The following is a 17,539-nucleotide window of genomic DNA, read 5'->3' as shown; positions in this document are numbered from 1 at the left end:
ACCATGACTGGACCTAAGTAATTTATTTTTACCACTTTTGAAATGTTACTGAACTCTTCCAGAGTAAAGGAAGTGCATTTTGTTCTTTGTCCCACAGTTCCTAGCTAGCAGTGTTTACAGAATATCAAAGTAGAAAATAAATCACTAACTACTCTACTAGAGAAAACTTTGTTGAATCTACACTCATTTAGACATTAACTACTTATGGCTATGTGCAAAACAAAGTTTAAATACTATAATCACCCTTACTCCTAGTGTTTTCTAATCAGCTTTTTCAAACTTCCTCCTTTTCTACTGGAATCCAATAAATTATAGTCCGAAAGCTCTGCAAAGTTTATATTGTCTTTCTTTCCAATAATGTCCTTATGTGGGATTGTATATTTATACACTGTTTTAAATGTTATACACTTAATCTTGGGTTTAAAAAATCTGTAATGAATGCTTATGTGGACTTATGCAGTATTACTAAATCATAAAAATCTGTTACAATATGTATATTGTGCATGGTGACAAATTAAAGAAAACATCAATAATGTTGCATCTATATTTAGTAATACAGTGAAAATGTATTGGTAGATTTTATTCAGATACATTTTAAAATCAAAGTCATTAACTATGAATTCAAATAATAAATCAAAATACATTTTACTTCAACTTAAGGCACTATATTACAAAATTTTTAAAGCACACTGTCATTTTATTTACACACTACTTTAAGAATTGACAATAAATAAACACTTTCCATATCATCTTTGTCCTTCATTTGTAGCTTTAGGTATTCACAATGAAGTAAAACCCTCCAAATAAAAGAAATTAAATGCATTCACCCTTAAAGCTTACCAGATATAGGCTAGAAAGAGAGGAACCCAAGAATAATGCAAAGGCATTTTTAATCCTTTAATGTTCCAAACATTTACCTCTTAGAGCAAGCTTAATGGAACAATAACACAAAGCCTATAGTACAGAGCATGGACCAGAGAACCTGCATGTTAATGAGAGCAGAACTGTACCCATTATCAGTTAACGTACTTATTCTGAATGCACTCACTGAATAAAAAAAAACACCTAATAAAAAATTATCCTATTAACTTTGAGTATTGTCAAACAGTTAAATGTCATAAACAGCTAAATACTTTCTATCACCCAGAAAACAGCAAGGTACATTTGCCAATTATATAATATACATCAAAACCTTACTGTAAAAGCCTACTTTACTAAAAGACTTTTCCCGTGTATTGGAGGATCATTAGCTTTGACAGCGATAGTTTTTATAAATACAAATGAATTAACACAGAGTTCAATATAATAATAAAACACCTCTTTGATTAAATAAATTCTATACATGAACATATATATATATATATATTTACAATTTCAATTAAAGTTAATATCTTGAGACTGAGAGATAAGACAAGTAGGTAAATGTCTTTTGTTCAGGGGTTAAGACACAGACAGCATCCCTTCCTATCCCATCCTATATAAAATCTACTCACAGGTTGGATGCCACGTATAGTTCACTGAAACTCGTACCACCATCAAGCTAATGCAATCACTAAAACTCACACCTTTCCAAGGACCAAAGACTACTCAAATAGTATAAATTACCCTCCTACTATTTTTAAAATATCCAGGGCTTTAAATGTGACTGTTGTACTCTTTGTTGGTATTTTTTTAATGGCAATTGGAGTAGAAAAGAAAATTTTCTATTATTTCATTCAAATCAACTATTACCTTTAAGATAACTTTTATGTGAGGAAAAACTTCAGTAATAAAATGTGTCAAAAAGCAAAATTAGCCCTATTGGCTTTATTTCATTTATGTATTATGTTGTTCTTAATACAGTCAACTTATGGTCACTATCAGTGTCACCTATTTATACAGGATGTGGAAATGCTTCTCAAGAACCCCAGATACAACAGGCACTAATACCAGGATCAGGAACCCAGCAGTGACCAGACAGGGTGAATTAAACACTTGATGATTAGCACCATTGCTCTTAACCATCACAGATAATCAACATTTCACTGGGCTGCATATTTACTGTAAATAATTTCTGTATCTGCGAACTGGGTGCCTACTTTATTTTGTATTGTCAAAACTTTAAAGATCACACTATTAATAGCAATTGCTTGCCTCAACTTCCAAAGAATGGTTCCTGAACCCAAGTTTTCCTCTAATACATATAATCTAGTCTGTCACAACTCAGTTTCTTCATATTAATTTTGATTATTAGAAGGTTCCACCTAGCACTCAAGCTAGGAAACGTTAGGCACTGTTGAAAGCTTATTCTGTCATTTAACATACAGATAATGTAAAACAGCAACAGATATTAAATTCCACTTTAAATATAACTACTCTGTTGTCTAAAAAGTAAGGCATAAAAGTCCAAAGATTAACATAAAAATATCTTTTTCTCATTCTGACTCATCAAAACCAAATATATAATCAGGTCATAAATTTTTCTGTAGCTCTTTGATACTTCTAATTATAATCATCAACATGAGAAGGTTAAAAATGGTAACAAAAATGAATGCATTTTTAAAATTATGATTTTAAGTTGTGAGTTAGACGAAGGGAAACAAATATGAATGCAAATATAACCTTTCCTAAGAGCTGGGTTCTATGGGAATGCAGAAGCCTATCTATGGTCAAGTCCATCTCTGATCTCCTTCCATAAGTTGACTACAGTCTGCACACCCATACATGCTAACACACTTGTGCACACACACAAATAACTTACAAAAGCCAGTAAGCACAGAGCAATCCACTTTTCTCTATTAATTTCTTATTAGCAATAATCTTCAAAAGAAAACTTCTGAGATTTCAACAGCTTAAGGGTCTTAACAAAGACACAATGGTGAAGACAGAGGCTTTGTACCACATTGTCTTTGATAGTTTTTTATAATAACTTCTTAAAATACTATCTTTATATGCTTGATCTTTTCGGCCTGGTTAACTGATTTTATATAACTATCACAGAGAATTTCCTAACTCAAGGGTTTACTTAGGATACAAACTCCATTAAAGGTAAATATAAAAATATAGAAAACTTTTCCTCCCTGATGCATAAATTCCACTAATTACATAAAGATTCTGTTGTTTCATTTACAAATATAAAAATTTATTAGAAAAGTATGCCTACTAAATTTTGTTATATTTTCATATGTCAAATTTTCATTGCACAAAGAAAGGCAGAGGCAGTATTTTTCTTAAAAATGTTTCTAGTTAGAGAAATAGTGTTAACTAATAATCTATCAGCAATGTTTACAATGTTCAGGGTGTTTTTGTTTTTGGTATTAGCTAATGCACCAAAAGAAAACACAAAGAAAAGTAAAACACAATTTTAGCATGCTTGGTATAAATTCTTTGTCTTTCAAAGTATACTTTTTCATAGTTATAACACATTTGGGTGTATCCTTGGTTTTGTGACTAAGCAAAAACACTTTGTATAAACTCCAGCACATATTATTAGTCAATTAAAGGATCATCATCATCTTCTTGTAACTGAAGTCGGGAAAATGGCTGCGGTGCAGACAGTCTATTCTGCATGATTATGAAGAGGCACGTTAGAATGGTTAAGATCAAGAGTACACCAAAAACAATTCCAATGGCTTCTGGGAGTCTAATGCACCACTGGTCAACTAACAAACACTGAATATGACCAAAGGTTCCATTATTGGGATGTGGTTTTAGTCCCAGGATGTGGCACATCATTGGATAAATATCCACACTGTCAATTGTGCATTGTTTGTAGCCTTTGTGAAATGCAGGACCGTGGGCAGCCAGAAATGGATGCATACTAGACAAAGAATTATCATAACCATGGTCACCTACTGAAAAAGAACAAAAATGATGTTAGTAAATAATCTTTCTATTAGAAAATAACCTGCTTTGCGTGTAAATATACTAGAGTCTTCCCAGTATAATTCCCATCCACTAGAATTCTGATCTGTTGAACCAGACAGGGGCCAGAAATAAAATTTTCTATTTTCTTCAACTCAGCCATGTTCCCTTTTTCATACACACATCCCTTTTCCAATCAGTCATGGTGGCTTTAAAACTATTTCTCAATTTTATGTACTTATTTTTCAATCTTAGATCCACCTATTTTACCTGTTACTTTCCAGCACTGTTTGCAAAAGCCCACTGCAAACAGCACCAGTGAGAAAAAGTGGTCTGGCTGAAAGTCCCGAGTAATTGGGGAGGAGTGAGTTAAAACCATTGAATGGTGAAGAAGTGAACCTGCAGACTTACTTATGTCAATTGCTCCTGTGATAAGAAATAGGGTTATATAATACTAGAGGCCCAGTGCATGGATTCATGCACCAGTGGGGTCCCTCAGCCTGGCCTGTGGGGATCAGGCCGAAACTGGCTCTCCGACATCCCCTGAGGGGTCTCGGATTGCAAGAGGGCGCAGGCCAGGCCGAGGAACCCCACCAGTACACGATTGGGGCAGGGAGGGACAACGGGAGGTTGGCTGGCTAGGGAGGGACCGTGGGAAGGCTCCAGAGCATGTCCAGCCTGTCTTATGCAGTCCCAATCGGGGCTGGCCAGCTGAGGAGAGACCGTGGGAGGTTGGCCAGCTGGGGAGGCACTGCAGGAGGGCTCCAGGGAGTGTCCAGCCTGCTGGCCCAGTCCCGATCAGCCAGCCCCCAGCAGCAAGCTAACCTACTGGTCAGAGCGTCTGCCCGCTGGTGGTCAGTGCGCATCATAGCAACTGGTTGAATGGTCTAACGAAAGGTCAGACACTTAGCATATTAGGCTTTTATTATATAGGAAGGATACTACTCGTTCACTGACAGTTAATGAACACCTCATCATCTGAAGGGCCAGGTAACTGTGAATGTCACAGATGGGATCCTTGTACTGAATATGAAGTCTACCCAGACCAGTGATTCTCAACCTCCTGGCCCTTTAAATACAGTTCCTCATGTTGTGACCCAACCATAAAATTATTTTCGTTGCTACTTCATAACTGTAATGTTGCCACTGTTATGAATCGTAATGTAAATATCTGATATGCAGGATGGTCTTAGGTGACCCCTGTGAAAGGGTCATTCGACCGCCAAAGGGGTCACGACCCACAGGTTGAGAACCGCTGACCCAGACGATTCCAACTTATAATGCCAGTGAAAGTCTAACTCAAAGAAAAATGTGATGGTCTCTAACCAAACTCCCATATCAGATTCTCAAATTTTAGCTTTATTTTAACAAACATTGCCTTTTATTTTTATATATTTTTAATTACATTTTTATTGATTTCAGAGAGGAAGGGAGAGGGAGAGAGAGATAGAAACATCAATGATGAGAATCATTGATCCGCTGCCTCCAGCACGCCCCCTACTGGGGCTTAAGCCCACAACCTGGGCATGTGCCCTTTACCGGAATCGAACCTGGCACCCTTTAGTCTACAGGTCGACGCTCTATCCATTGAGCCAAACTGGCTACGGCAACAAATATTGCCTTTTAATGTACACCACTTGCATTTAATAAGCTCCCACTTTCACATGAAGTGCAGGGTCTAAGTGATGAGTATACCAGTGTTTTATTATTCTTTAATTGTATGCTTAAGATATTTGAAAATAAAAATGCATATGACCAATATAATAAAAAGTGGAATATAACACTATACCTAAAAAGATATTATTTCAATAATGTAAAAATATGCAAGTATATGTAATAGGAAAAAGATTCGAAAGGCAAAAAACTCCCACAATTAACATTTGTCTGTACCTCTATATTGAGGGATTATGGATACTTTTTGTTGTCTTTTCTAAATGTTTCTGTATTTTCCAAGTTTTTATAGTATGACAAGTATCTATAATAAAAGTGTAATATGCTAATTAGACCAGACGACCTTCTGGACGACCTTCTGGAAGAAGCCTGGGCTGCGAGGGAAGCCCAGGTCCCCAGTGCCTGCCAGCAGCCAGAAGAAAGCCCGGGTCCTGGGTGCCAGAGGGAAGCCGGTGCTGGCAGCCAGGGGAAATAAGGCCTACTCTTGCATGAATTTCGTGCATCGGGCCTCTAGTAAACAGTATATGATTCCATTGACCCTGGTTTGATTATTGCCTGATGTTTCTGAATTGCTTTAGATCAGGGACTGCAAACAACAGCACCTCACCAAATTCAGCCCTCCACTTGCTTTGGTAAACTAAATTTCAGTGGAACACCCCATGTCAATTTACAGATATTGTCTATGGGTGCTTTCCCACTGTAAAGGCAGAGTTGAACAGTTCAGACCAGCCGTCCCAAAAGCCTAAAATACATATTTACTATCTGGCCATTTACAGAAAGTTTCCTGACCCCTGCTATTGACTACAAAATTAGATTTTTTTTAGAAGTGTTCAAATTGAATTTAGCATATGGATAAAGAAGCTTGTTTCCAGGAAGACCTGTAACTCTCCCCTATACATCATCTTTTTTTGAGGGATTTTGATACATCTATTTTGTTTACCCAGTGCATTTTTGTTTGTTTACTTTCTGGTTCTTGTCCAATGTTTTAAACAGCTGTAGCATTCAGGTAAATGATTTCATCATTGGGAAAACACATAGGGTTACTTGGACAAAAATTTTTTTTAATTTATTTTTATTGATATCAGAGAGGAAGGGAGAGGGAGGGAGAGATAGAAACATCAATGATGAGAGAGAATTATTAACTGGCTGCCTCCTGCACACCCCCTACTGGGGATCGAGCCTGAAACCCGGGCATGTGCCCTTGACTGAAATTGAACCCCCGGCCCTTGAGTCCACAGGCCAACGCTCTATCCACTGAGCCAAACTGGCTAGGTCTGGACATATTTTTTTAACATAAAAAATAATGAGAAATTTGAACTAGCTAATCTCTTCCTATTTATTTTGCTTTTCTTTTTTTTCTTTGTTTCCTTATTTCTCTTTCATCTTGAAAGTTACTGAGAGACTCTGCAGTTTTGGTAAGAAAGTAAAACTATACCTTCACCCTTACGGTCACCCAACCTTCTAATGCAAGGGTGACATTGTGGTTATTGTGACTTGCTATCAAATAAAAACCTGAGAATTGAATGAAGAACTCACAATGGTGTAGTTGAAATTGAACTAATTATACTGTGTCAACAACTCTAAGTCAAAGTATTCTGTTAACAGAACAATGTCAAGTTATGATTTATCCCTAGGACACAAGAGAAATGTTAATTTATACTAAATTAATACTTACATTTTAGTGATGAATTATTTAGCACAATTGTCCAGCCTTCATCAGCAACCAAAATAATAGGCTGAATTCGATCATTATGTTGATAATGAAACCTAGCAGGAATGTCTTCTTTGAGATAAACATTCATGTGAGAGCTACAGTTTTTTAGTTTGTTATAAACCTCTGTTTTATCTGAAGAAAAAGGAAATAGTAAAGGAAAAAGTCATGGTTGATAAGGAAAAAATAATTTTAACTAAAATAACTGGAAAAAAATCCTGAACAATATCATCTATTAAATCACTTTTAATTCTTAAAAAAAAAGAGACAGAGAGAGAGAGAATAATCATGTGACAGTGTTGGGAGACACACACACACACACACACACACACACACACACACTTTTTTCAAAGCATTCATATAGTTCTTTTTTCACTTTGTTATTATTCCTGGTGGACTTTTTATACAAAGGGGACAATTTTCACATCTAGCCTCCTCAGTAAATATTAACTAATTACATGTTACTACTCATCACTAATTCTATCAGTAAACAAAAGGTATATCTCACACAAATATTCCAGATGTTTTCAAGGGTAAAAATTTCCTTTTTCCATTTGTATGAATTACAAAATACACCAAAAAGGAAAGAAATAATTCTGAACATAAATCTTAAGCTAATTGTTTTGTTTTAAAATTTGTAAAGTAGAGGGAAAACATATAATCCCACTCTGAGTAAGTGTAAGAATAGATGGTTCTTAACTACAAAAGCCAAACCTTTATTCTCTTACAAAACCCTCAATCCATTGCCCCATTCAAATATTCCTTGGCTAAAATTTACTTACTTATTTTGGGAAGTATTGCAGCAACTGGGGTCAAATCTATAAGAGTGTAGTCTGAACGATTGAGGCAGATATCCAAGTTTATCAGTCTTTCCTTAGAACACTGGGTCATCCCATGGTCGCTTGTAATGATCACATTAAGATTTTCCCACAATCCTAACATTTTGAGTTTGTGGACTAAGTCACCAATAAGGTCATCTATTTCTTTCAATACTCTGCGCATATTTTCTTTATCTTCGGGTCCATATTTATGTCCACTTGCATCTGGTTCTTCCCAATAGAGCGCAGCAAAAGTAACTGGTGGGTTCGAATTGCTCAGCCACATGGTAATATTATTTAGTCTCTCCTTAAATGATACTGAGGAGCTATAATTCATAAAATAGGAAGGAGTGGTATTGTGAATGGGTATATCGGTGCCAGGCCACATAGCAGCAGCACTTGATCTGTTTTCTTGAAGCTCATTAGTCACCCAAATAGGTACTGCCTCATTCCACCAAAAAGGATCCCTGTCATTAAAGTCAGAAAAATATTTCTTGGTGATTACATCATACATGGAATTAGCTACAATGCCATGGCTTTCTTCATACAAGCCCGTCACAATACTATAGTGGTTTGGAAATGTCTTTGTGATGAAAACATTTTTAACATGCTCCACTAAGACGCCTTCTTTGATAAAATTCTGGAGATGAGGAAATTCATAGTTCTGTAGATAGTCAGCTCTGAAGCCATCAAAGGACACCAGTAGTAACTTCGGTGGCAAACTATACGAAGAGTTACTACCTCTACACGCAGGTATAAGTCCGGAAAATAAAAGTATTACTAGTAACTTCATATTGAACGTGTTGAAGGAGAGCAATCAGGGTTCCTAAAATATAAAAACACAATGCATAAGCAGTAATGCTATTTGACTTGGATTAGGTTTCAAAAGTGTAACCATCAGGAGAAGAGAACCAACATTTAAACTTTTTATATACCAGCTTTACCTCTATCAACTTAAAAATTAAATAATTTTAATTTACTGAAAGGTAACTGAATAAAGTTAAAATTGGAAAGACTAAAAATTGCCTTTACTTGTCCAGTTTCCTTTTATATATGTCCTGCCCAGCATGCATGGGCCATTTTTATACTCTATATAATACTCATGTTTGGCTACCTTGCTTGTCTGCAATTAGAAATTTAGAAGTTATTCTAAAAGCTTAACAAGAACAGATGAAGAAACAAAAAGTATCCCTTTTCACAAAGCAGAAAGAGTGCCAAGCTCTCTGAGGCTCCAGAGAGGGAGATTACTGTTCTATTTAACGACTAGTCCTACAGAAGTAGGTGGTAGAAATTCCACCATATTGGCTCACCACCAGTTCTTGTTGAAAAATAGGAGAGGAAGAAATAAATACTATTTGAGAGAAAGACCCCACCTCAATCTGAGCCTATACACTATGCACATAAGGCTGACAGGCAGACAAAGCCTACAGGGACTTGCAGGCGACAGTAACTTCTGAAGAAATTCAATAGCTGTTGAAATGAATTTCATCACCACATCCCTCTTAGTCTTCCCTTTTACTGTCAAAGGCATAACTATTCAACCTAAAACCTCAGGCTCGGAGCTCCCTCTGATTTTTCACTCATTTTTAATAATCCACGAATGACTAAAAGAGCTTTCCCCTAATAAATCTTCCTGCCTTCAGACTCTATCTTCTTTGGCCCTAAAATAAAAGGATCTGTGATTTAGGTAGAGTGCTTCACTACAGATCAGCGGTTCTCAACCTGTGGGTTGCGACCCCTTTGGGGTCAAGTTACCCTTTCACAGCGGTCGCCTAAGACCATCGGAAAACACATATATAGTTACATAGTTTTTGTGATTAATCACTATGCTTTAATTATGTTCAATTTGTAACAATGAAATTGGGGGTCACCACAACATGAGGAACTGTATTAAAGGGTCGCGGCATTAGGAAGGTTGAGAACCACTGCTATAGATGGTCAGGGTACCCTTCCATCAGAATAAGAGAAAAGGAGCAAAGGAGTGTGCTAACAGGTTGGAGGGCTAGAGGTGAAGGGAGCTGCATTCTCTGAGTTATAAGAGGTAGAGTCATTTATTGAGAGGGAGTAGGGTGGTAAAAGGGCCGGTGGTTTGAGGAACACAGAGAAATGGCAGATGTGGAGGATGTGTAAGAGTACAAGGAAACAGCAGGGTTTGTGGCCAATGATGACAGCAGAGTCCATAAATTGTTAAAGTGACACTGTTGATTGGCTTTCTCTAGCAATTTCCTGGCTCAGGCATGAACAAAACATACAGCTGAACATACCAGGGCTTGAAACTAAAGTATGATGAAGGAAGCTGAAGTTGATATCATCTAATGAATGGCTGATATTTGAGCTGCAGCATCTAAACTGAAACTAATGTAGATGCAAACAGAGAGGTTTTTAGACTTGAGGTTCTGATGAAGTCAAAGAACTGGTGTTTTAAAAGTAACTTCCAGTGAGAAGTGCAAGGATGTGGGGTTGTGGTTAGAGTGAGGAGATTGAATTCATCATGCCAGAATAAGAAGACTTGCGGTATGGCCAGGGGGACATGCCCCTAGAAGTCCAGGCGTACACAGCAGCCAGTTAAAGAACATGATGATTAAGTTCACAAGTCATTTATTGTGTTGTTCTTTCTCCCAACTAGACTGCAATTACTTGAGGGTAGAGACTTTTTTCTTTCAAACATACTTCATACTAGATGGTCTGTGTATGTAGTCATTCAAAGACTTACTAATTGAAGCTGTGACCCTCCAAAAACCAGGGACTTAAGATTTTGAAGATCAAAGGCACAGAATCATTTTTATGAGGAACTTTGGGTCTGGAAAATCTCCAGCATTTTAACCTGAGATGGGCTGCCTCTTGAGTGTGGTGCATGGGTCCTCTGCTGCTGGTCCATCCAAGAAACCAAAACCAGTACACAAGAACAAAAACCACCTCTCCAAAGAAATGAGTAACAATTCTAAGTACAAGACATACTTTGCACAGATGTAGCTCCAGTCACACATCAGCAATTTCAGCTGTCAAGAATCTAGATAGCAGTACTTCTCTTTTTATTCAGTATTTGGTGACCCTGACCTAGTGTAACGCATCTCTTCCCTCAGTCATAACTGGGTTCAGACAATATCATGCAGGCTGCTGCCTAGGTTCCAGAGACCTCAGAACTTGTGTGGAGGGCACACGGGTCTCCCTGAAAGCTTGGACTGAGCAGATTCCCTAGTTTCTCCGAGTACAGCTACTTCCCTATACCAAAATATCTGTCTCCACTAACAGTAGACTAAAACAGCAAATAAGTGGCCTAGTATTGTAAAGATACTCACAAATCTTTTTTTTTTTTAAATTTTATTGACTTCAGAGAGGAAGGGGGAGGGAGAGAGAGATAGAAACATCAATGATGAGCGAGAATCTTTGATCGGCTTATCTCTTGCACACCCCACACTGGGGATCAAGCCTGCACCCTGGGTATGTGACCTCACTGGGAATTGAACTTTGACCTCCTGGTTCATAGGTTGACACTCAACCATTGAGCAACAATGGCCAGGTACAAATGTATTTTTTAAAGATTGTTTATCTACTGCCCTGGCTTTTGCCCTGAGTAACCATTTTACTTTCCCAACCAATCCCACTGCACAAAGTATTCTGCTGCCAAGTCAAATCTGATCTAGTATGTCAAACTGAACACACTGTCTGCACCTCCAAATCTTCCCCCTTTCCTATGTTCCCTAATATCTTAAAACAGCTTCATCATTCTCTCGGTCACATAGAGATGTCCTGAGTACACCAACAGTTGCCAGCCTAGTCAACTCTATTTTCATATTATCTATTATAGCAGCAATTTTCAACTTTTTCATATCATGGGACACATAAACTAATTACTAAAATCCTACAGCACACCAAAAAATATATTTTTGGCCAATATTATTTTAAAAAAGATATAATTTTTGATTCATTCACACCAGATGGTTATTGTTGTGTTGGCTGTTTTTATTTGAAAATCTAAGGGAAAAGAGGTCCATGCCCCTGACTGAGTAGTCAGGTACTGCATGTTTTAAAAATTCTTGTGGCACACTAGTTGACAATCCCTACAGTATAGTAGACATATGAATCACTGAGTGGACCTTGTTAAAAGCTCAGCTGTCCAGCCCGGTGTGGCTCATTTGGTTTAAGTGTCATCTAGGAGCAGGTATGGAGGCACTCACATCAATGTTTCTCTCTCCCTCTCCCTTCCTCTCTCTCTAAAATCAATAATAACATATGCTCGGGTGAGGATTAAAAAAAAAGTTCAACTGTCTACTCTCCATATCTAGAAAATTCTGATTCAGTTGGTCTACAGTAGAGGCCAGGAGCTTTCATTTTTAACAGCTATCCATTCTTTTCCATCTCCACTGCTGCCCTACTTCTTAAAGTCCTCAATATTTCCTGACAAAAACACTGTCTCTTAACTGACCTCCCTACCTTAATCACCTTCCCCTTTCTGCCCCCAACTTAATTTTTCTGGGCATATCTCTGTTCATGTGTTCATGACAATCCCCTAATTAAAAAAAAAATGTTCAAAGTATCCACTGCTATACAAAAAATCCCAACACTTCAGCCTGGCATTTAAGCCCCTCTATTATCCAAGCCCAACCTACATGCAAATCACTAGAAAATAGTTAAAGAATTGCCAACCTTAATTTCCATTTACCATACTTCACTGTCACAATCTGTCTGAAATGTATTACAAAGACATGAAAAGACAATAATCATTTATCTAGGTGACCTGCAGGTGACTTATAACAGCTCTTCAGTAACAGTCTATGCTTCCAAAAACATCCTAAAGTTACTTCCTATATGTGTAGTTCTGCCCAAACTCTCTTATAGGTCATAAAAAAAATCATTCAACAAATATACAACATAACTAAGTCTAAACACAAAAATGTACGTGCTGTTTATCAAGAGACAAGAATGTTATACTTTTCAAATATATAATACTGAAAATAGGGGCATAAATAATCAGGACAATGAATCAACTTGTCACCTTGAAAGAACAAAGACAAGCTTGAATGAATGTTGTCAGACAACACCAAAACTTTTTGTAATTCTATGCTTGAGATCCATGCACCATAAAAGTATTGTTTATAAAACCAAGCTCTTCAAGGAATTACTACAAATGGAATGTCATAGTATGCAGAAAACTTTTCCAACAGCGTTACTTATAAGAGCAGAGGGGTTCCAAGAAAATTCAACTAAGGGTGCTGGGACAACTAGATATCCAAATGTAAAAGAATGAATTTAGACCCCTCATCTCATACCATACACAAAAATTAACTCAAAATGGATCATAGACCATGAGGATTAGAGTGAAGAAATAAAATGGATTCACTATAGTAAAGCTCCTAAATTACTAAAATCAAGTAGGTTGATATCTGAGAAAAAGATTCTATTCTTGTTTTAACTAGCCTGGAAACTTAAACTTTTGAATATTCCAGTTCTGCATCAATAGACATCAAACCTCTGCTAATCCTCTGATTACCCCTGATGAAGGAAAGAACATTCACCTGTCCAGACCACCTGACATCCGTTTTCCAGACCATCAGTTATCTAGAGCAGTGGTCGGCAAACTGCGGCCCCTTGAGTGTGGCTCTTCCACAAAATACCACATGCGGGCCCACAAGTACAATTCGATTGAAACTTCGTGGCTACACTGAAGGGGCCAAAGAGCTGCATGTGGCTCACGAGACACAGTTTGCCGACCACTGATCTAGAGGATTACATCTTGGCCCAATCCAAAGACTCAGAATGCAAGACTGATTCTTCTCAAGAAGGTACTTTTTACTATAAAAACCCTCAGCTTCTCTTCCTTTTTTCAGAACACTCTAGATATTTACCTAGTTGTGTAATACCTTTGAATAGATCTTTACCATTTATTTCTAGCCAAAACCTCCTGATTCATGTATGCTTAGTCAACAACCAACATACATATATATGTAACTCTTAGAAGAAAATACAGGAATAAATCTTTATGACCTTGGCTTAAGCAATGTCTTCTTAGATATAGCACCAAAAGCATGAGTTACAGAAACAGAATAAATTTGACTTCCTTGAAACTGAAATTAAATACTTTAATGTTTCAAAGGATACCATAAAGAATGGGAATCCACAGAATGAGAAAAAATATTTGCAAATCATATATCTGATAAGGAATATATAAAATATATGTATTATATATATAGAATATGTAAAAAACTATAACAACTCAATAATAAAAGTCAAAAAATCCAATTAAAAACAAGGGAAGAACCCTAAAAAACAATTCTCCAAAGATATACAGATGGAAAATAAGCACATGAAAAGATGTTCAACATCATTAGTCATCAGTAAAATGGAAATCAAAACCATAAGATTACTGTATTCATCACCCACTATGATGAATACAGTAATCAAAAAGACAGATAATAACAAATGTTGGGAAGAATACAGAAAAATTGGAACCTTTTTATACAATGCTAGTAAGAATGTAAAATGGTGCAACCACACTTAGAAAACATTTTACATTTTGGCAGTTCTTCAAATAAAGTTACCACAGGATCCAGTAATTCTACTACTATGCACATGCACAAGAGAAATTAAAACATTATGTCCACAGTAAAACTTATACACAAATACTCACTACAGCATTATTCCTAAGAGCCAAGAGGTAGAAACAATTCAAACGTCCATCAAGTGATAAGTGGATAAATAAAATGTGGTATATCGCACAATGGATATTATTTGGCAATAAAAAGGAATGAAGTACTAATATATGCTACAACTTGGAAAAACTGTGAAACATTATGCTAAGTGGAAGAAGGCAGTCACAAAAGATCACTTATTGTATCACTCCTTTTATTTAACATGCCTAGACTAGGCAAAACTACAGAAAAGGGAAGTATATTAGTAGTTTTCCTTGAACAAAGGGTTGGGGAGAAATGCTAATGAGCATAAGATTTCTTTTGGGGGGTGATCAAGATGTTCTCAAATTAACTGTGGTGATGTTGTGCAACTCTAATATTTTACATTATAAATGAGTGAATTGGATAGTATGTGATACACACACACACACACACACACATATATATATATATATATATATATATATATATAGAGAGAGAGAGAGAGAGAGAGAGAGAGAGAGAGAAGAAGAAGAAGAAGAAGAAGAAGAAGAAGAAGAAGAAATAATTGTAATCTTAAAAGCATCTGAAAATACCCTTTTACAAAACAGGAAACATCTTACCTGTCTCATTTTACCTCAAAAATTATGTGAAATGTATACTTCATAATACAGACTTGGGTGTTTTAATGGGAAAATATTTTACACCGCTTCTCATATGGGAAAAATCCCACACAAAAAACCCCCACAATACAAGCAGAAACCAGTGTCTGCCTCTGTCTCACACAAATTACATAAGAATCAAACTCTTTCTTCCCCAAATCTTGAGTAGAAATGATGCTCAAGATGCATGGGATGTTTATCTTGAGGTCAGTAATCCCTTAATACAATGCTAGGATCCAAGTGTTTCAGTCCTTGTCCCCAGCATTAGAAGCACATACAGCATGGAGACCACAAGAATCCCAGAATTTGAATTCATTCTTAGTAGATGGACAATCTTAGGCAGATCTAACTCCTCCCAGATTCAATTTCCTTGTGTGTAAAATGGGGATGCATAAAGCATTACCGAACAGACCCTTAAATTTAGTTTCCTTTATCCATTCTAGTTACAAAGCTGTTATGTTGCAAAAAAAGTGCACTATGACAGGCAGATGGTATTACTGTGAAACTATAAAATAACTAAAAATAATTTAATCTAAATCCCTTTTTACATTTGATGAAGTTGAAGGTCAGTGGTGGCCAAAGCTCAGAAAGCAATTAATGTGCTCTTACCAATTTCATGTCTTCAACAAAGTTATGAGTCTAGTAACAGCAAGTTAACAAGTCTAGTAATAATCTCCAAACGATTAACAGAACTTTTCCTGCCAGAACATCTTTCATTAGCAGCACCTGTATCTATGCCTTCCAAATACTGATTTATTCTAACAGGGAGCATTAAACTATAAATAAAACATCAATGAGATCTCAAGTAGTTTTCAATGTATGAAAATCACTGTTATATTAGAAAACACTGGGAGACATTTTGTAATTTTTCCAAGCAAAAATTATCTATAATAATAAAAGGGTAATATGCTAATTATGCTGGATGTCTTCCAGACATCATTCCAGACGTCCTTCCTGACGAAGCCAGGGCCAGAGGGAAGCCAACCCAGATCCTGGGTGGTGTGGGCAGCCCGAGGAAGCCAGCCCGGGTCCCAGGTGCCTACCGGCGGACTGAGGAGGGAAGCTGGTGCCGGCAGCCAGGGGAAGAAAGGCCTAGTCTTGCAAGAATTTTTGTGCATCAGGCCTCGAGTGATGATGATGATGATGATGATGATGATGATGGGAAAAAGAGAAAGCAGACTCATCTAGACTACGTCCAAATAACCCCAACAGCAACCCGAAGTAGTAGATAGTTTTCTTTAATTGAGGGGACAAAGCACATTCTACCTCACCTGGGATGACTTCCTTGCCTGGATGGGCAATTCTCACTGACATTCTTAGCCCAGGTGAAGTTGGGAGAGTATGACAGTTACAGGATATGGTGAAAGCTACTTGTCACCATTAACATGCTACCCACTTCACAATACAAAAGCTCTATTCCAAGCGCTTCACAAGTATTATTTGTAATGAAACTCTTATACAGCTTTAAAAGAGAACTATTGTCTATGCACCCAGAAAACGTAGGTGGTTTCCTTTAGATTATTGTTATTATCTCCATATTCTAAGGAAAAACCATTAAGTACTCAGTAAAAAGACTTTCTGTCTTTTTTTTTAGGATTCTAAATCATTCCCCAACTTTCCCACGCACGAAAAATTGTCTAGCAAGTATCTCCAAAACAGCTACAGTTCTATTACTTCCTACAGATTAAAATACCCCTCCATGGATTCCCTGTGTTTTCATCAAAATTTCTCCCAGACATTTTTGTGGCTAATTTAAAGGAAGGAGATAGTTTATTTCTATTAAACATATTCCCTTAAATTGCCTGGAAAAGGGAAAAAAACCATAATATTAACAAGAGCAGGTGACTTCCTATAGTCCTTGGCGAGATTTCATTCGGGCTTCGGTCCACCAGGTCGCCGGTGGTCCAGCAAACCCTCCTGGGGGGTCGGCTCTGGAAGGGACCCGAACCTGCCTGCCACCAGCGGCCCAACCCCGGACACATCCTCCCTCCGGCCGCCTTGTACCATGGATGCCACCACCTCGCCGGCGGCGGTGCCCGGAAAGGAAGTGTTTGTAAAGTGCTTCACACACAGCGCCCGGCCCGCACAACGCACTTCGTCCTTATCTTCCTCGGCTGCTGGTGCAGGAAATTCGTTTTCACCGTGGATGACATCATGACCATAAACTCGAATCTGATACTCAGACACTGGCCTGTCCATGCGTCTCTCTTAATCAAATGCCCACCC

At 37.4% G+C, this 17,539-nt stretch overlaps 1 protein-coding gene across 2 annotated transcripts; it reads right to left on the bottom strand.

Annotated features, from left to right (window-relative positions):
- Nucleotides 1–546: 546 nt before the first annotated feature.
- Nucleotides 547–17,526, bottom strand: ENPP4 (ectonucleotide pyrophosphatase/phosphodiesterase 4). Of its 2 annotated transcripts, none has more exons than XM_023762303.1 (4): nt 16,357–17,526; nt 8,008–8,869; nt 7,190–7,360; nt 547–3,830 (listed from the first exon to the last, which is right to left on the bottom strand). In XM_023762303.1, exons 2-4 carry the CDS (start codon nt 8,834–8,836, stop codon nt 3,469–3,471), a joined length of 1,362 nt encoding a protein of 453 aa, XP_023618071.1. In that variant the 5' UTR covers nt 8,837–8,869; nt 16,357–17,526; the 3' UTR covers nt 547–3,468. The 2 variants fall into 2 exon arrangements, with proteins under 2 accessions (XP_023618071.1, XP_023618070.1); XM_023762302.1 differs by having other exon boundaries at nt 547–3,833; nt 16,357–17,523.
- Between the last annotated feature and the right edge of the window lie 13 nt (nt 17,527–17,539).

The sequence above is a fragment of the Myotis lucifugus genome, unplaced genomic scaffold, assembly GCF_000147115.1.
Source record: "Myotis lucifugus unplaced genomic scaffold, Myoluc2.0 scaffold_241, whole genome shotgun sequence".
NCBI classification, from domain to species: domain Eukaryota; kingdom Metazoa; phylum Chordata; class Mammalia; order Chiroptera; family Vespertilionidae; genus Myotis; species Myotis lucifugus.
The sequence above is the reverse complement of the archived record's forward strand: the minus strand, read 5'-3'. Positions and strand labels throughout refer to the sequence as shown.